The 20,436-nt window shown below is 38.1% G+C and overlaps 1 protein-coding gene across 1 annotated transcript in view; it reads left to right on the top strand.

Moving 5' to 3' along the window:
* Window positions 1-283: 283 nt before the first annotated feature.
* SLC30A9 (solute carrier family 30 member 9) overlaps window positions 284-20,436 on the top strand; it is an 82,857-nt gene continuing 62,704 nt past the window's right edge. The window contains exons 1-2 of the mRNA XM_032852645.1: window positions 284-514; window positions 11,170-11,337. Of these exons, the coding sequence (XP_032708536.1) occupies window positions 403-514; window positions 11,170-11,337 (280 nt within the window). The 5' untranslated portion in view covers window positions 284-402. The remainder of the gene's footprint in view (window positions 515-11,169; window positions 11,338-20,436) is intronic.

Here is a 20,436-nt window from a genome sequence, read left to right as displayed (position 1 = left end):
AGGAGCAGGCAGACGCAGGAAAAGTCCCTGTCACGTCTCCCAAAGCTGTCCCGTTTAGATGAAAACAAGTTACGCGATGCTTTCCACCGAAAGTGAAAAGACACAGATGCTGGGAAAAAAAAACCGGCGGACACCAAACCCCAACTGCAGCCACGCCCTGCCCACGCCGCCGGTCCGGGTCTGCGGAGACCCGGGCTCTGGGTTTGTGTTCCTCTTTACGTCACTTCCGCCGCCTGCCCGACGGGCGCCGATAAATACTGTTACCATTTCCGGGTCAGTGAGGCCGCCTACGGCGGCGCAGGCGTGAGTGTTACCCGGTGTCCAGTCTATGGAGTCAGTTGTTCCCCGCGGCGTCGCGGAGGCAGGAGGTGGTGTCCGAGTGGGGGCCTTTGCCCCGCCAGGATGTTACCGGGCTTGGCCGCCGCCACTGCGGCCCACAGATGTAGCTGGTCCTCCCTCTGCCGGCTCCATCTGCGCTGCAGGGCGGCGGCCTGCGGCTCCAGCGAGCGCCAGGGTGAGTGTCCCACCTCGGCCGCTGACTCCGCGGCAGCCGGCCTGGAGGAGCAGGCCGAGCTCGGCGCCTCGCCTCGGGCATTTCGGCCGCTTGCCCTTCTCCAACCCCAGAACCTTCCTTTTGGGTCTGTGTCTTTGCAGTTCAGCTCGCCCAGGTGGCAGGGACGTCTGACAGCTCTCCCAGACCCTGGTTTTCCCCAAGGCCCTAGCACAACTCCCACGGAAACTGGCAGGTAGCTCCCGGGCCGGGTCACATACTTGAAGCCAACCATTTGTACCAGATAAAATGCTACATGCGCATCGCGGTGTCCCGCGATGACAGCCCTTCTCCCCCAGGCAATGAGAAATTATGGAAACCTAAAAGTGCCAGGGTCTTTCGAGTTCATCGGCTCCCCTTCATTGAGCGCCTTTGTCTCAACAGATTTTCTTGCCCTGCTCCTTTTCCCGTTCTCCTAACTTTTTCCCTTAAATTTCCTAAAAAGGAAGGAGGGAGTGAGGGATGGGGGTGCTACTCATCATTTACGAATCATTCTTAAGTATGAGGATATGACCATGCCACAGTCATTGAATGAATCCAGTTTTGGATCATAAAGCAAACTAACTGTTCAGTTTCGTTGAAAGACCTTTATGGTGAAAACGTGTTAATGGAGCTGTAACCCAGAAAAACGTGGTTGACGAGAATTTTTATCCCTCTCCTTAAGCATTCTTTTTTTACTCAAATTTAAGTTGTTCCGCAGTTTCCAAAATAGCATTGAATTTTTAAGTTTTAGTCAGGCTTACCTACGTTTTTGCCATAGCTTGGGATGCCATAATAGCTTGACCCCTCGAGAACAGAGAGAAAAACAGAACCAAATCCACCCCTCGTCTAATTCCTTAGATTCTTGAGCATAGAGTGTTTACAGATAACATTTTCCAAAAATTCATGTTTGAAAAAGCTTGTAGCATGTTTGTGGCTTGGCAATAGATGTTAGAACTTGTAGTCCAGTCATCCAAGTTTAAAAGTAACAAGTTATAGTGACACCTGTACTGTGAAGATAAATGAGAATATATTAGTATCGTTTATTTGCAGTAAATGTAAAAACTTTTAAAATTTCAGAATGGTTAATTTTAACATCATGTTCTGTGACTTTTTGTTGGGGATAGAAAAGCTGAGTTTTTTTTCTATATTGGCAATACAGCTGGTTCCCTTAGGAACAAAATCAATCTTATTATTATACCATACTCCAGAAATCCCCAAGTAAACTTTCTAGCATAGTTGATTCTATTTACCAAGCAATTTTGGCATTTTACACTTAAGTTAGGTATACTGGGTAACCTGCCTTCTAAGTCGGTAGAAAGGACTTGGAATTGTGTAATTTGTAATTATATAGCAATAATAACCATCATCATACCAAAAATTATGTACTCTTTGTTTCACCCGTCTGTGAACCACAGATAATAAGTACCTATTTCTTTGGTCAGAATGACTTTGCAAAGTTCTTTGGAATGTTTATCACCAGAAAATTAAAATGTGTTTTCACACTTAACACATAGTAGGTTTTAAAAATAACCTCCTTTGTGAAAATTTAGTTCCAATAATAACTGAAACAGTTTTTAAAAGGACAGCCATTATGGTAAAATTTAAAAAACATTAGGAAAGGGTACTATTTAAGCCAGATGCATGAAAGAAGAAAGTGATATCTGAAAACTTTCGGGGGAAAAAAATCTAAAAACAGATGTTTTTCTTTGTCAAGAAATAAAATTTATGCTTCTAAAATTCCTGTATGGCAGAGGGGGTAGACTTACAAAGAATAAGGAGAGAAGGAAACCTTAAGGGAAACTCTTGCTTTATCGGCATACTTAAAAATGAGAAATGCCTGTACACTGAAAGCTCAGTTTAAAGGTGAAAAGGAAAATAGTATTGTAGAGTCTCGCTGTCCAAAAGAAAGATAACATGAGCCACGTATGTAATCTTGGGTTGTCTGATAGCCATATGTGAAACAGTAAAAACAGATAATATTTAGTTTAATAATTAATTTTAATATTACTTTATCCAGTATATTCAAAAATATTTAAATATGTAATTGAGATCAAATTTTTGAGATATTTTACATCTTTTTGTACTAAATCTTCGAAGTGCAGTGTATATTTTACATTTAGCACATTTTAGTTCAGAATAGTCACATTTCAAGGGCTCAGTGAACAGTGACTACTGTACTGGACAGGGCAGTTATAAAATTAGTATCCCTAATTTATGAAGAATTCTTACATACATACCAGTGTATCTTCCAGTTTAAAAAAAAATGGGTGAAGGATATGAATGAGTTCATAAGGGAGTTCAGATGGCATATAAAAATGTAAAATGTACCATACTTACCAATAAGCATAGAAATAAAAGCTTAAGGATTTGCTACTCATTGCCTGTCTCATATTGGCTATTTTTTCATATTGATACCTCATATTGAGGATGCAGGAAAGCAGGAACTCTCTTTTTCTATTCATTGGGACATATAATTCAGTGTTCTGGTGGTCAGTTATTCTCTTATGAAAAGAACTTGAGGGGTGCTTGGATGGCTCAGTCAGGCTTCTGTCTTTGGTTCAGGTCATGATCCCAGAGTCCTGGGATCAAGGAGCCCCAAATCCTGCTCCTTGCTCATCTGGGAGCCTGTTTCACCCTCTGCCTGCTGCGCCACCTATATGTGTGTGCTCTCTCTGTCAAATGAATAAGTAAAATCTTAAAAAAAAAAAAAAAAAAAAAGAACTTTAAAGGTTTATACTTTCTGACCCAGTGATTCTATTTTTTTAAAAGCTTTTATTTATTTGAGAAAGAGCTTGGGGAGGGGGTTGTGGGGGAGGAGCAGAGGGACAGGGACAAGCACACTCCACACAGAGCCCTACACGGGCTCAATCCCAGAACCCTGAGATCATGACCTGAGCCAAAGGCAGACACTTAAATAACTGAGCCACCCAGGTGCTGCCCCCCCCACCCCGAGTGATTCTATTTAAAACTATATAAAAAAATAATCAGATGGGTATTACAATGTGTGCACAAGTTCATTATTCATAGTAATAAATTGATAACATTTATAGTTATAGAGAGTTGGAAACTTAAATATATTATGGTGCCTTTATTATGGGCTGTTGATACATGCAACATTAAAAAAATCAATTTAGAAGAATAGTGATGGGGAAAATGCTTTTAAATATATATATATTATTTATTTCTATGAGAGAGGGAATGAGAGAGAGAGAACATGATGGGGGAGGGTCAGAGGGAGAAGCAGACTCTGCCAAGCAGGGAGCCTGATGCTGGACTCGATCCCCGGACTCCACGATCATGACCTGAGCCGAAGACAGTGGCTTAACCAACTGAGCCACCCAGCTGCTTGGGGAAAATGCTTTTATACTATTAGGTAAAACTAGAAAAAAGTACAATTAAGAATATATACTGTGATATTAACAATAAGTTTCTCTAGAAAAAATTTTTTATTAACTGTGTTTTTCAATCTATAATAAACATAATCCTCTTATATTATAAAAATGTGACTTAGTTTCTGTAGTAAATATTTCCTTTTTAAATTTCTCTGACTTTTCATAGAACACTTACTTTATTTTTCATATATTTATGCCTTGCCTCATTTGGCAAAAATTTGAGATGGGAGGATTCTCCTTTAAGTACAGTATACCAAATTAATGGACATGTGCTTTTGCTTAAATCTGAGGTTAATAGAAATGTAGCTTTAAGTGAAAAGTATAAATTAAATTTTTGTATTTTACTCTTGTCTCTAATCTGACAAGAATTTTGTTTTGTTGTGCCCACCACCCCCCCTTTGAAGAACTAACCAAAGACCATTCTGGCAGGCTGACACCCTGATTCTATATAGTTCAAGTTAATGATAGGATTTACAGCTGTAAAATGAGGCTAACTATACTATGTTCCTCCTAACTTTTAGTGAGTGAGGTTCAGTTCAGCAAAGAGGTCTGAGGCATTGTTGCTGGTGCTGTGCTGCTGAAGAAGACAGACATAGTATCCTCCTTTATTGGGCAGACACCAGGAATGAGAAAACATGGCTGAGTGCTAGGAAAGAAGTAAACCGAGTGATGGGCTAGAAAGTAGCTAGGAGAGGCCATTTCTTTAGATATGCTGAGGAAGCAGTGACTGAGTCAAGTCTTGAAAAATGAAAATGAGCAAGCCAGGTGAAGACCTGCGGTGAAGAACAATCCAGGTAGAGCAAACAGGAACCCTAGAGACCAGACTACTAGTATTCAGAAGCAGAAAAGAAAACTGCTGTAGCTCGGGTAAGGGAGAGGAGGATATGAAATGAAGTTTGAGAGGTACTGGAACCTTTTAGGCCATAGGTTTAAAAGGCTGTATATATATATGTGTGTGTGTGTATATACACACATATACACACACACACATATATATATATATATATATTAAGATTTTATTTATTTATTTATTTGACAGAGAGAGAGAGTGAGTGAGAGTGAGCACAGGTAGGCACAGGGAGAGGGAGAAGCGGGTTCCCCACCGAGCAGGGACGCCGATGCAGGGTTCGATCCCAGGACCCTGGGATCACGACCTGAGCTGAAGGCAGTCGCTTAACTGACTGAGCCACCCAGGTGCCCTAAAAGGCAATATTTTAAAAATAGCAGTCTACTCTGTGGAAAATGGGTTTGGAAAGGAGAGCATGAATTAAAGAGATCTTTTGGGAGTTGCGAGGCAGACAAGGCTGTGGCTAGGCCTTGGTTAGCTAGCAATGAAGATGGAGGGAAGCAGATGGCTTTGAGGTATGTTTTGGAATATAAATTACACAGTGTGGTAATACAGGTGAAGTATTTTGGACAGTGGCACTTGGTAAACCCTGAATATATTAGATATTGTTTTTATTTGTCTAAGCAAATATTAATAAGAATTAAGTGCAATAGAAATACCAAGAGGCAGTGCAGGAAGTTGCCCCAATCTCATATTCTTTAAAAAAAAAAACAACCCAAAACCAAAAAACAGAACTTCCCTTTTGCTGGATAAAAATCACATCAGTAATAGTCCTCAAGGCTGAACTACCTGATCTAGGTTACACTTTCGCTTGGTAGATGATAGACACAAAAGATTTTTCTGCATTTTTGGCTAGGCGAAAGCATTAAAATAAACTAGATACTGTTAATATTAGTAGTAATAATAATAGAAGTAATTTGGCAATGACTACATTCTTAGTTTTTAAAAATTTAGGCATTTTTGAAAGCCCAGAAAAGTGTTATAGAGTAAAATTTGTGCATAATCTAGATATTTCCCCAGTCACATTTTTAAAAAGTTGGCTCTGCACCCAGTATGGGGCTCAAACTCACAACCCCAAGATCAGGGGTCACATGCTCTACTGACTGAGCCAACCAGGTACCCCCGCTAGCCACATTTTTAATAGTTGAAATCCCACTATGTTGTTTTGTCTCTTGCTTTTTTTTAAATGCACCATGATGAATATTTTCCCACATTCTTAAAAGATTTAAATATATACACAATAAAAATATAGGGACCTCTCATAACTTAATTATTTTTCTATTAGGGAACATTTAAGTTTTTTCCAGTTTTTGCCATAATAAATATTACCACAAAGAACAATTTTTGCATATTATTGTGTATTTAATGGGCCCAGCATGCCTCTGCTGTGCTACTCTGCTTATTATTGTGTATTTTAAGTTCACACTAACCTCTTATAAAATTAAGTATAACATCAATGTCAGTGCTTTAGGAATTTGGGGGCAAAACTACTGAAATAGTCTCTTAAGTAAAGAGATTGATCTTTAGAAGGTGTAGGCTACAAGTTTGATTCTCTAGCCCTTAAATGAGCCAGTAAGAAAACAGTACAAACTGCAAGAAATCTTTTGTTTATAGTTATGGTTATTGCAGGAGCAACATATCCAGAAGACAGAATTGTCGGTTTGCATGAGACAAACAGAGTTTCTTTTGTTGTTTGTTGTACTGTGAAAAAGAGGGCCAAATTTCCTCTTAAAGCCAGAGGAAATGGTAGGTGACAAACCAGATTGGAGAGAGAGGACAAGTGCTTATCAGCAGTGATTGTTAGGAGCTACAGAGGCAATAAAAGTAAAAAAAAGCAGAGAGGAGTGATTGTTTTAACTAGACTGACAAAACAAGAGTCTCTCCGCAGTCTTGATGAAGAAATAGCTCTTATATATACAGCGATGAGAAGTCCTCGTCCAAGCCCATAGAGCTGTGAGCACCAAACTTTCAAAAAGGTTAATCTTCTGTATGTAGTTTATTTTAGATGTCACCTTGAAGAAAGGATATATTAGTGGTGGGTACTATTTTTTTTTAACTATTTTTCTGCATCCTAGTATTAACTAATGAATTCAGTAATTGATTTAAAAATGGTTCTTTTTTTTTTTTTTTTTGAAGATTTTATTTATTAGAGAGAGAGAGAGCAAGCACAAGCAGAGGGAGAGGGAGAAGTAGAGTCCCTGCTGAGCAGGGAGCCCTTCATGACCTGAGCCAAAGGCAGACGCTTAACTGACTAGGTCACCTGTGCGTTTCCTTTTTTTTTTAAATGGTTGTGTTTCAGTTGTGTTTTAGATATTATATTTGGTTTATTGAATCAAATGTGGTCCTATATATTTTTTAGAGTATAAAATGTTAAAGATGGTAATGTATTCTTCAAGTTTTGTGCAGTTTTTGATCTTGCATTAATGCCTGATACGTACTTTTAAAGTTGCTGATACCTGAAATTCTACTGAAGTTAAAAATTAAGGACTTTTTGGAACAGCTAGCAAGGAAGCTATCAAAGATTATTTTCTAGGTTAGTGTCTAAAGAATGCAGAAGTCAATTTGAGGAGACCCTTTTGGCCAAAAATGGGACCATTTGACCATTAATCAGAGCAACTAAAATGGATTGAAATAGATCAAATAATGTTTAAATCTATGAAATAATGATACATGCACAAATTACTGTGTCACTACTTCAGGATAGTATGTAGTGAACTCATTATTTTGAGAACTGGTAAGTAAGGAGAAAATTTAGTCTAATTTTCTTGTAAACTGTACTGCTGAGTAACCAAGTATATGTGGGGGATTTTCTTTTTGAAGTATTCTGACAAATGAAGAAGTAGTAAAATTTGAATATCACCATTTTATACCCACCTAATGGCTAAATGGTTCTGGGCACTGAACAATAGCAGACACTACACAAATAAAGAGACAACCAAATATTATGTGGTACTTGATAAAAACACTTACCACTGCCTTTTTTTTTTTTTTTTTTTAAAGTAGGCCCTAGGCCCAACATGGGGCTCAAACTCAAGACCGTGAGATCAGGAGCTGCTAGCTATACCAGCTGAGCCAGCCAGCCAGGCGTCCCAGAACTCATCACTGCTTAATAAGTAGTGTTTGTTCTAATAAAAAGAATCAGAATTTAGATAAAACCTTCACATCCATCGATTTATAGAACATACAGAAGAACAGGTTAAACAGCACCATGGGAATTAAGCCAGCAAAATTCAGACTGGAAAACTAGCAGGACAAAAATTTGGGGCAAATAACTTGATTTCTTCGATTAAAAAATGGCTCTTAAAAAAAAAAAAAAAATCCTGGGGGCACCTGGGTGGTTCAGTCGGTGATTGAATGACTCTTGATCTTAGCTCAGGTCTTGATCTCGGGGTTATGGGTTCAGGCCCTGTGCTGCCAAGAAATACATCCTGTGGATTTCAGGAGACTCAAAAGACACCTCAATCAACAATAGCAAATGGATCTTATTAGGATCTTTCTACACACAAAAAATTATAACACTTGTAACAGTTGGAAATTGATGATATTTGATGGTATAAGGCATTGCTTATTTTTTTTTCATGATGGTTTGGCTGTGTTTTTTAGTTCTTGTCTTTTAGAATACGTATGGAAAATTTTGTGAATTAAATTATTTTATGTCTGAGGGGCGCCTGGGTGGCTCTAAGTTAGTTAAGTGTCTGCCTTTGGCTCAGGTCATGATCCCAGGGTTCTGGGATTAAGCCTCACATTGGGCTCCCTGATCAGTGGGAGTTCTCATCCTCCTTTGCCTCTGCCTCTCCCCGCAGCTTGTGCTCTCTACCTCAAATAAAATCTTTATAAATAAACATATAAATAATTTTATGTCTGAGATTTGCATCAAATTAGCATGGAGGTGAGGAAGTATTGGTGCAGGTAGATAGGAGACTAGGTTCACCATGAGTTGATAATGGCTGAAGGTGGGCAATGAGTACCTGGCCATTTATTGTACTGTTTTTTCCTATCTCTGCATATGTTTGAAATTTTCTGTAATGTTTGAAGAACTAAGGAAAACCTTGAAAAAAATCTAGAATCAAATCATGGAAATACTTATATTCTGAGAGAGGATTTTTTCAACTGTGGAGTAGGGACAGCTGCATGGCACAGTAGGTTAAGCATCTGCCTTTGGCTCAGGTTGTGATCCTGGGGTCCTGGTATTGAGTCCTGCATCAGGATCTTTGCTCAGAGGGAAGCCTGCTCATCCCTCTCCCTCATGTTCCCCCTGCTTGTGCACTTGCACGCACTCACACTCTCTCTCTCTGACAAATAAATAATATCTAAAAAAAAAAAGACTGGAATAGTCTCTCTTTAAACACTTTAGCACAGCTTATAAAAGCATTGGATCAGTGGGTGGAAAAAAAGCATTGGTGGCATATTGGTTTTGTTAGGTAATAATCACAAAAGATACCTTGGATAGGACTGACAACACCAGTGGCCACTGTTTACCGTTAAACAGGATGCTTTTCTGGAGGGTGCGTTTCTTAGGAAAATTTGCTTTACTCCTTGCTTCACTGATTTGGCTAATAGGCTACAGATTTTTCTTTATTATTTTTTTATATTTATTTATTTATTTGCCAGAGAAAGAGAGAGTGAACACAAGTAGGGGGAACAGTAGGGAGAACCAGGCTCCCCGCTGAGTGGGGATCCCAATGTAGGACTCGATCCCAGGACCCTGGGATCATGACTTGAGCCAAAGGCAGCTGCTTAACAACTGAGCCACCAAGTCACCCCTAGGCTACAGATTTTAATGTGCAAGGAGGTGCATTGTTATATTTGCTTTACTTTAGTGTAAGAGTAAGCCTTTAAAAAATAGAGGCAAATGCCCAAAAACATACTGGGCCTTCAACAATTATTTGCCAAATAAGGGAAAGAGTAAGATGACAGAGATCCCAAGTAGGCCGAGAGGCAGGCAGAGAGAGAGAGAGAGAGAGAGAGAGAGAAAGGAGGAAGCAGGCTCCCGGCTGAGTAGAGAGCCTGTTGCGGGCCTCAATCTCAGGACCCTGGGAACTTGACCTGGGATCGTGACCTGAGCTGAAGGCAGAGGCTTTAACCCACTGAGCCACCCAGGTGCCCCTGGAAGATCATTATTAAGCAGTTAGAAAAGTTTCACCCTCAGGGTGCGAGGCTGGCTCAGTAGGTAAAGCATGTGGCCCTCAATCTCAAGGTGGAGTTCAATCCCCAAGTTGGGTGTAGAGATTACTTAGGGGGGAAAAAAAAGGAAAGAAAGAAAAGTTTCAGCCCTTAAATGCTTAACCCTCCACTCAGAAAAATTTGACTGTCTCTAATGATATACCTTCATTATTTCAGCTAACACTTTAAAAAATATGTAAATTATTCACAAGATGTTCAAGGTCTAGTACTCATAATTTAAAAAAAAAGAAAGAAAGAGGGTCATATGAAAGTAAAGACGGATTTAGTTTTCTGCCACTTCAGTGCAAGTGTGGAATATATTTTTTTTCAGTATTTCAGCCCTCCAAAGCCCACAGTCAACCAGATGCAGCAGCTGAAGTGCTTTGTAATTAGTCTTCTATTCTTCCCTCAATTAGAATTCCTGTGTACTGAGGAATCTCACCAAATGTTGATCTAATTATCTGATTAAAAAAAAATCAGTAACAGTATGAATGACTGATTAATATAATTCACTTATTGATTGTGAAATGAAAGAGGAATAAATCTCTAGCTAGCAGAAGGACACAAGGTAATTTTGAGTAGGAAGCCCTCCTTACCTCCTCCCTCTCAGAGTTCTCTACTCTGAAAAGTACATTATGCCAACATTTTTTTAACATGTAACCAGCATATACAAAATAAAAAGTATCATATGTCAGAGATGTTTCAGAAGAGGTGAATAATGAGAATGTCTTATCTGATTTTCCATATTTTAAGTTTCCAGGGGCACCTGCGTGGGCTCAGTGGGTTAAACATCTGACTTTGGCTTAAGTCATTGTCTCAGGGTCGTGGGATCGAGCCCTGTGTAAGGTTGCATGAGGAATCTGCTTGTCCCTCTGCCTCTCCCTTTGCTCTTGATCGTGCATGCTCTCTCAAATAAATAAATGAATAAAATCTTTTTAAAAAGACTTTTAAAAATAAAATTTCCTATATAAATAAATTTACAAATTAGAGAATAGGAATATTATTATTTTTTCTTTACAAAGCGTAGTCTCCATACACCTAGGGGTCAATGAAACACCTCTACAGAGAGGGTGGGTTGGCATGTGCTTTTGGGTATTTAGCAGAATGAAAGTTTTATTGTTACTCTGTAAAATTATTTTCTTTCTAACATAGTAGGTATGTTTTATTGGGTATAAAATCTTTGTTGTGAGTTTGTTGGACATTAAATTAATTTTTTTTTTTTTTTTTTTTGGTAGGATGGCAGAATGTAGTGACATTGGGAAGCTTTTCATACATGGTTCGCTATGGTCACCCATTTATTTGTACACTGAGTCAAGTGAAGTCATACTCCACAAATGTTCAGAAGGAAGGACAGGGATCACAGACTCTCAGAGTGGAAAAAGTGCCATCATTTGATGAAACAGGTGTGTATAAATCTTTTAAAATCATTTTTTTTCTATATACTGAAATAGCTTGTGTAAGATTATTTGTCCCTTGAATGTTTGATGGAACTTATGTACGAAACTATCTGGGTTAATGTTTACTTTGTGGAAAGCTATTAAACTGCTAATTTACTTTCTTTTAATTTTTCTGCTTTTGACTCAGTTTTGGTAAGTTCTATTTTTTTCTGGGAGTTTGTCCACTTAAACTAAATTTTTAATTTACTAGCATCAAGTTCTTAATAGTCTCTGTATACTCTTAGCAGCATTTATAGTTATATCTTTTTTTTTCATTCTTTTTTTTTTAAAGATTTTATTTATTTGACAGAGAGAGATCACAAGTAGAGAGAGAGAGAGAGAGAGAAGAGGAAGCAGGCTCACTGCCTAGCAGAGAGCCCGATGTGGGACTCGATCCCAGGACTCTGAGATCATGACCTGAGCTGAAGGCAGAGGCTTAACCCACTGAGCCACCCAGGCAGCCCTTTTTGTTTTTTCATTCTTAATGGTGTTTGTCATTTTCTTGATTAATCTTGCCAGAACTCTGTCCATTTTCTTATTTTTCCAAGTAGTATCTTTTTACTTTGAATATTTATATTGTATGTTTGTTTCCTGTTTGGTTAATTTTTATTCTTACCTTAATTATATCCTCCTGTTTTCTTTGTGCTTATTCTGTCATTCATTTTTTAATGATAAGATAGCTGTATTGTTCGTTAATTCTGTACCTTCCTTTTCTTCTAAAGTAGGTGTTTAAGCCATGATAGCTCTGGTAGATTTGACAGTCTTTCCTTCAACAATTGTCCCTAAAATTTCACTTTATACATTTTGTAGCTATGTTATTGGATACATAAACATTTAGAGTCATTACATAACACTGATGCATTACACCCTTTCTTTTTATGTAACAACTCTTTTTTTTTTAGTGTCTCTACCAGGTGTTATTAGTATTTGCCTGTTTTCCCATCCTTTAATTTTAACCTCTTTTTGTCCTGATTTGATAATTTTTGTCTTATAATTAGAAATTTAGTCTGTTTATATTTACTGTTATCACTGATATATTTAAGCATATTTCTGCCATTGTCTCATGAGCTTCCTTGTGGGTTTTTAAAAATTTTTTTAAATTTTATTTTATTTTTTAAAGATTTTATTTATTTATTTGTCAGAGAGAGAGAGAGTGAGAGAGAGAGAGAGCACACAGGCAGGCAGAAGTAAAGGAAGAAGCAGGCTTCCAGCTGAGCAGGGAGCCTGATGTGGGACTTGATGCCAGGACCCTGGGATCGTGACCTGAGCCGAGGCAGATGTTTAACTGACTGAGCCACCCAGGTGTCCCTGGGTTTTTGTTTTTGTTTTTTTTTAAATTTCTTTTTTGCCTTTTTTCTTTCTTTTTTCTCACTGCATTATCCTTTCTCCCCCATGTGCACACACATACATGCACTAGCTTGGGAGTTAAATACTCTATGTACTTCAGAGTTTAAAGGTAATTTAAAAGCTTAACATTTTTTTCTGAAAAATATAAAGAACTTAGAATCCTTTAATTCTGGTCACTTTCTCCCAACTCACAAGCTATTTATTGGCTAATATTTTGTGTCTGTTCTGATCTATCCCTTCTGTACAATATACATCATTATTTGTTCAAATTTCTCTAAAATCCCTGTTAACCAACTTTAATTATTTCTCTAGTCTTTCTGTCTGATGTAGTACATCTTATACAAGTTCCTTTAGGCGAGGATCTTTTTATGGTAAAGGCAATTTAAGATGTTATTCCAGTGTCTTTTGGGTTCTGTTGCTGTTGATAAGTCACATATCATCCTTTTGTTTTCATGTTTTTTCTATTTTATTGCTTTTTAAATTTGATTAACTTTATTTTGAAAGTCTTTTTCTTTGGTGTAAACTGCTATGTATGTATTTCTGCATACTAGGTATGTATTTCTATGTATTTATCCTGCTTGAGATTTGTTGGGCTTCCAGGAACTGAGGATTAGTATTACTCTGTAATTCTCTGTCACTCTCTATTACCTTTTCTTAGTTCTCTCTCTTTTTAAAAAATGTATTATTTATTTAAAGATTTATTTATTTGAGAGAGAGACTGAGCAAGCTCTTGGGGAGAGTCAGAGGGAGATGGAGAGAGAACCTAAGTAGATGAGGAGTCTGGTGTGCGGGTTGATTTCATCACCCTGAGATCACAACCTGAGCCGAAACCAGGAGTCTCACTCACACTTAACCGACTTCGCTACCCAGATGCCCCTTTGCTCATTTATTTTTAAGATTTTTAAGTAATCTATACACCCAACATGGGGCTTGAACTCTAAACCCTGAGATCAAGAGTCATATGTTTCACTGACTGAGTCAGTTTTCAGTTATCTTTTATCTCTTTTTGGAACTCTAAAAATGTTAGATCTTTTTGCTTTATTTTCCATGTCTCTGAATCTCTCTGTCGTATTTTGTATTTCTTTATCTTTCTGGCCTGAATTCTGGATTATTTTCTTAGATCTGCCTAGTTTGCCAATTCCCTTGTTAGTTAGCCTCTGGTCTACTGGTTGATATGTATGTTGGGTTTTTGTGGGTTTTTTTTTTTAAGGTTTTATTTATTTGACAGAGAGAGACACAGCGAGAGAGAGAGAACACAAGCAGTGGGAGTAGGGGAGGGAAAAGCAGGCTTCCCGCTGAGCAGGGAGCCTGAGGCAGGCCTCAGCCTGAGCCAAAGGCAGACACTTAACTGACTGAGCCACCCTGGCACCCTGTATGTTGGGTTGTTAATTTCAATGATTATATTTTTCATTTCTAGAAACTGTTTATTTTTCACCTTGCTTATTTATTCTCTTGTTCCTTAAGTTTTCAAACTCCTGTTTTATTACTTACCATATTAAATGTGTCTATTTTATATTCTATAAATGAAAATTGTATCTGAAATTTTTTCGTTCTTACTGTATTATCTTTTTACTTTGTGCACTCATTCATGATGCCATATCTTTGTTTTTTAATTGAGAATTATTCACTTTCCATGGAGTTTAGTATTTTGGAACTATTCGAAGTCTCTCTGGATTGAAGATGCATTTCTGCATAGTTTGCTTGTGCCACACTTAGCTGCTAGGAATATAGCTTGGGACCAAATTAACTTAAATTCTTTGCTCTAGACTTTTTAGACCACTTTGGTAGCATGAATTCAGACTTCAGACTTGTGTGAGGGCTGACTTAGCCTTATGTTTTTCATCCCCACTATTTAACACCAAAGGAGAGGTTGGCATGCTTTCTTGCTGTTCCCTTCTGTGTGTGTGTGTGTGTGTGTGTGTGTGTGTGTTTTATTTTTTATTTTTTTTTTTTTTTTAGTTCACAGTTATACTGTCTGTCTAGCTTTTTTTCTGGGTGTCTCCTGTTAGATATTCCATCTGGAATAGAATGTAGTTGTCTTCTCCTGTCTCTCATGCCCCTAGCAGCAATGGAAGTAGAAGCTCGAAGACTATAAACCTCAACAGAGGGACACCTGGGTGGCTCAGTTGTTAAGCTCTGCCTTCGGCTCAGATCATGATTCCAGGGTCCTGGGATTGAGTCCCACATTGGATTCCCTGCTCAGTGGGAAGCCTGCTTCTCCCTCTCCCACTCCCCACCACCTCCGCTTGTGTTCCCTCTCTCACTGTCTCTGTCTCTCTGTCAATTTAAAAAAAAAAAAAATCTTAAAAAAAATACCCACCTCAACAGAAATCTCAGGGGAAATGTTGGTTGGCTTTGGTGTTCTCACTTAGTCTGTAGAGGTTCAGCTTTCCTTTTGTTTTTGCCCTCTTTGCATCATTTTTTGTGAGCTTAGCAATGTGCTTGAAAAGATTTTGTCCAGGATATCTAGTCTGCTGTGCAGCATTAAAATGAAGTCCTTTATTCATTTATTTATTCAAGAAGTATTTTACTTTTAAGGGTTTTATTTATTCGTTTTGGAGATAGAACAGGGGGAGGAGCAGAGGGAGAGGGATAAGCAGACTCTGCTCTGAGGGCAGAGCCAGACTCAGGGCTTTATCCCACATCCCTGAGATCATGACGTGAGTCAAAATCAAGAGTTGGACGCTCAACTGACTTGGCCATCCAGGCACCCCAAGATGTATTTATTGAATGCTTTTTATATGGAAGCAAAATAGAATGACTCTGAGTTTATTACTAAAACGAAAATTAAAACAAAGTTAAGCAAACAAAAATAATACTGCATGGTAAATACCACGGCAGAGGAAATACTGTGTGCTGCAGAAGTACTTAGAGGGGTATTGAACTGAGTCTTGAATGGTTGAGAAAGTTTTCCATGAGGAAATGTTACCTAGTTAGGGACCTAAAAGAAAATTAGGTATTGGTGTGATGAATGGTAGAGAAAGGCAAAACTGCAAGTGTTTTAGTGTGATTAGGTTAGTGAGTATGGGACCTGGTGGTGATATTGGTAGTTTTGAGAGCACAAGGGATGAATATCAGGCGGTCAGCAAAGTCAGATCAAGGTTTTGTTGAGGAATTTGGACTTTGTTTTCTAGACACTGGGAATCTGTTAGAGTATTTTAAGTAGGGGAAGTACTTGATCAGATTTAAAATTTTAGGAAGATAATAGTTGCTGACTAGAAAACCAATTGGAAAGGAAGGAGAGTGAGAGCAGTATTACAAATGAGGGTCTAGACTAAGATAATGTCGATGCTTTTTTTAAGTGAGTAGATGGACTGGAGATTTAGGAGCTGAATAATTAGGACTTGGTGATTGAATTTAGGAAAAAGAGAAGAGGATCAAGTAAAGCATAGTGCCTGGTTACTGACTGGATTGGATGATTGTGTAGATGATTCATTGATTTCTAAAATTGGGAATACCAAAATGAGTGTGTATTTTAATGAGAAGATGGTGATTTAGTTTTGGACATCTGAATTGTAGGTGCCTCTGTGACATCTTAACAGATGACTGGTAGGCAGTTGGGTGTGCTGCTTTTCTGCAGTGAGACATCATCATCTCATCATCTCTTGGCTGGATTATTGCCTTCTCCCTGGGCTCCTTGCTTCTCCTCTTTCGTGTTCGTTATTCTTCAGCCAAACCAGTCTCCCTTTGGTTCTTAGTAAGTACAAACCTCGATCTCATTATAGGGCTTTTGTTCTAGGTGCTTTCTCTTTCCAAGGTGACCTTCTACACATGGCTGACCACTTTTGGTCACTTATATCTTAGTTAAAATGTCAACTCTGCACAAAGTCATTCTTTAATCACTTCATCTAAAGTAGCCACCCATTCAGTTGGTTAAGCGTGTCTGCCTTTGGCTCAGGTCATGATCTCAGGGTCCTTGGATTTAGCCCTGTGTGGGGCTCCCTGCTCAGCAGGGAGTCTGCTTCTCCCTCTGCCCCTCTGCCTTGCTTGTATGTGTATGCATGTGCTCTCTCTTACTCTCTCTCTCAAATAAATAAATAAAACCTTAAAAAAAAATAAAATAAAGCAGCCACCCAGTCAGTCTTTAATATTAGCCTAATTTTAATTCTCTCTGTGAGTAGCAGTTAATACTGATTGATATTTTCAATATTTCTTTTATTTCTCATTCCCTCCTTGTTTCTAAAGCCCCATGAAAGCAGGAGACGCAGTGCCTAGAGCAGTGGTTTGCACGTAGTAGGGGTTTAATAAATATTTGTAAATGAGTGAATGCAGAGTTCTAACTTGGGGAGAGATTTAGGATTAGCTATTAACTATACCCAGGAGATAACTGAAGTCATGAGTGTGTTTGGGGCAGTTCAGGAAGGGAGTTCAGAGTGAGGAGATAAGATCTTCCAGTACAGAAATCCCCAGTGAGTCAGGGACAGATGAAAGAGGAGAAGCCTGTGCAGAATACTTAAGAAGGAGCAGCCTGGAGAGGTAGGAGGGAAACCAAGGAGAATATGGTGTCAGAAGAGAGTGTTTGAGGAATAATAAACATTTCAAGACTACCTTTTCTTCAGTTGGATGCCTTTCACAGGGGAGTATCTTATAGATTCCTCGAGAAACCTGTGCTTGTGTTTACAATGCCTGTTTTTCATCCTTTTTCCTAAGCCCCATCCTCCCTCTGGGCTTCCTGTGCAGTTTTAACCAATTCGTTCTCTTTTCCTCATGGTGATGGAGAACTGCAGGCACGAATATTGATTGAGAGTTTGCTATTAGAAGATGGAGGGATGGAGAGTGTAATGAGTCCCTCAGTTCCAGAAAAAAGCATATTTATTGGAACATAGAAATGGGAAAAGAAACAAGTGATAAAATCATACAATTAAGGAAAAAATATGTTATAATACTCTTCTGAGGTGAACATAGATTCAGGCAAAAGTACTTAATGTTGGTTCTGCTATACAGAATGTTTGAAATTGAAATCCATGACCAGGTTTCTTTTTCTCTGCTGACTGAAATAAAAATGGTAGTTTATTTTCTTATATTAGAAATACATTGTTTACTGATGGTTTTATTTTGAGCTCAATTTTTCAGAATTTGCTTAGGTCAAATTAGAACTTGTTAGCCATTAGATAGATAGTAAGTAATTGCTTGATTGAAAGATAATTTGTATATTTAAGGATTTGAGATTGACTTTTGAATAATTCAAATCACATGGTAAAGTCAGGAACAGCTCATTAAGAGGCAGAGACTTGCTAAGGAATCCTTAAATTTTTAAGGAGCATTCAGATGTTCTAAATTTTAGTAAAATTAGTTTTAATTTTGCTAATGACAGCAGATGTGTGGCAAACAGCCAGGGGTTGAGCTTTAAACAAGTGTCTAGAGATATTCATGGATAGACTATCTAGTTATTTATTGAAATCATAAAGATTCTACTCCAGTGATAGAGTATAAGTTTATAAAGATGTTGGTGTGCCAAATTAGTATTCATACCTGTTTTTGAACCGTTTACTTGCATTTCTTGTTTATGATTCTTAGCACTATATTATTAGTTGCATCTAGACCATTTGTAGTGAGAAAAATAACCAGAAATATTGGTCTTAGAGCAGATTGTTTCATGTGATTGGTTGAATTACTTTGATCATTGTGGAAAAGTGGGTTGTCTCTGAAACTTTTGACAGTAAATTTTAGCTGTTCAGATACTAGGTGAGTGATTAAAGGTTTTCCCTTACTTTTGTCTGCCCTTTTCTCTCTTCCCACAACAAAATTTTAAGAAATTGATATATAGATTTTTATAAAGATGCTTTAGAATTTGCAGATAAATAAAAATAAAATCATATTGAACTGTTTGGTGTCAAATGCTGTAAGCTGTAGTTATTAATTAGTGTGTTTTAAATTTTAAAATAATTTTTTAAGTAATCTCTGTACCCAATGTGGGGCTTAACTTACAACCCCGATATCAAGAGTTTCATGCTGTACCAACTGAGACAGCCAGGCGCCTCTAGATAGGAGTGTTTGATACTATCATGACCTACTTAGGATTTGATATATAGTTAAAGCCTTTTGGATTTTGTATATGTGTTTTAGTAATCAAAACATAATATACCATGTTAAGTCATTTCTCCAGTGGCTTTCACTAAAAAAACCCCTAAGGATATACTAAAAATTAGATGTAAGATTTTTGCTTTTATTTTTTTATTTTTGAAGATTTTATTTATTTTTTTATTTTTGAGAGAGGGAGAGAGGCACAGAGGGAAAAGGAAACTCTCCACTGAGCAGGGAGCCAGATGCAGGACTCAGTCCCAGGACCCTGGAATTGTGACCTGACCTGAAGGCAGACTGAGCCACCCAGGCGTCCTTTGCTTTTATTTCAAAGAGTTTTGCCTTTGTTAGTGCCTAGGCTGTTGGCATGTAATTTATCTGTAAAACCTTTGAAGGAAGGTAGATCAGTGGCTTAGGCAGAAATTCTCACCAAGATGGCATTTCAAATAGATCCTTTGAGGTATCTGTTCTACTTCTCCTTAGAGTGATAGGTAAAATATAGAAAGAGAAAACTGAAGAAACAACAGGACTCAGAAAAAAGATGTGCTGTGTCCAAGGAGTGTAACAGAAGGTGCTGGACTGTGGTCTGTAATCAGGCATTGGCCACCAGGGGTTCGGTTTGGTTAGGATAATAGATCTATAGGCGATACATGCATAGCCAGGTGCTGAAGTCAGACTCATTGTTTGAACTTACCCACACACATATCGGAGGCTGAACTGGCTTCTTCCATTTGTTATGTGAGGCTTTGTCTTGTAGGAGGCTGTATGTTAGGGAGGCAAGAGGGAAAAAGAGGAATTGGATCCTGCTATTTGCTCTTTTCAAGACTGGATAGAGGGGTGGGAATTTCAAACTGGCAGTAGGAAATCTGGTTCAAGACAGAAGGATCAGATTGAGTTTTGAGCTAAAGCATGAGAGGAGAGTGAAAGGATATATCCTACTCAGAATAGGATGTTAATTAATTAATTGTTAATTAATAGGATTATAATCCCAAAAATACAAAAGTACACAAAGGATCATATTGCAATGTATACATTTCAAATCAACACATTATACACCTTAAACTTATAAAATCTTGTATGTCAATTGTATCAATAAAAAAATAAAAATGCACGAAAAATCCTAGCTGTAAGAAAGCCAACAAAATCAAATGTGTATTATCTCTAGATGATGCTAAAATAACAGCCTGAATTGCTTTAAAATAAGTTTAATATCCTCAGAAAAAATAAGTGAAGTACTCATATTTGACATACATACTGGCAGAGTAAAACCAGAACAAATAAATCTGGAAAAGAGCCAACTAGAAATCTTAGAAATGAAAGTGTAGTCACTAAAATAAAAATTTAATGGATTAGGGGCACCTGGGTGGCTCAGTAGGTTAAGTGTCTGACTCTTGGTTTTGGCTCAGGTCATGATCTTTAGGGTCCCAGGATTGAGCCCTGTGGTCGGATCAGCTTGAGATTTTATCTCCCTCTTTCCCTACCCCTCCGGCTCCTTCTCACTCTCTAAAAATAAATAAATAAATCTTTAAAACAAAAGTTTTTTTTTTTTTTTTAAGGTTTTATTTATTTATTTGACAGACAGAGATCACAAGTAGGCAGAGAGGCAGGCAGAGAGAGGTGGGGAAGCAGGCTCACTGCTGAGCAGGGAGCCCTATGCAGGGCTTGATCCCAGGACCCTGGGATCATGACGTGAGCTGA

This window comes from Lontra canadensis, unplaced genomic scaffold (assembly GCF_010015895.1).
Source record: "Lontra canadensis isolate GAN:19392208 unplaced genomic scaffold, GSC_riverotter_1.0 scaffold1, whole genome shotgun sequence".
NCBI lineage: Eukaryota > Metazoa > Chordata > Mammalia > Carnivora > Mustelidae > Lontra > Lontra canadensis.
Note: the sequence above shows the minus strand (reverse complement) of the source record. Positions and strands in the feature narration are given on the sequence as shown.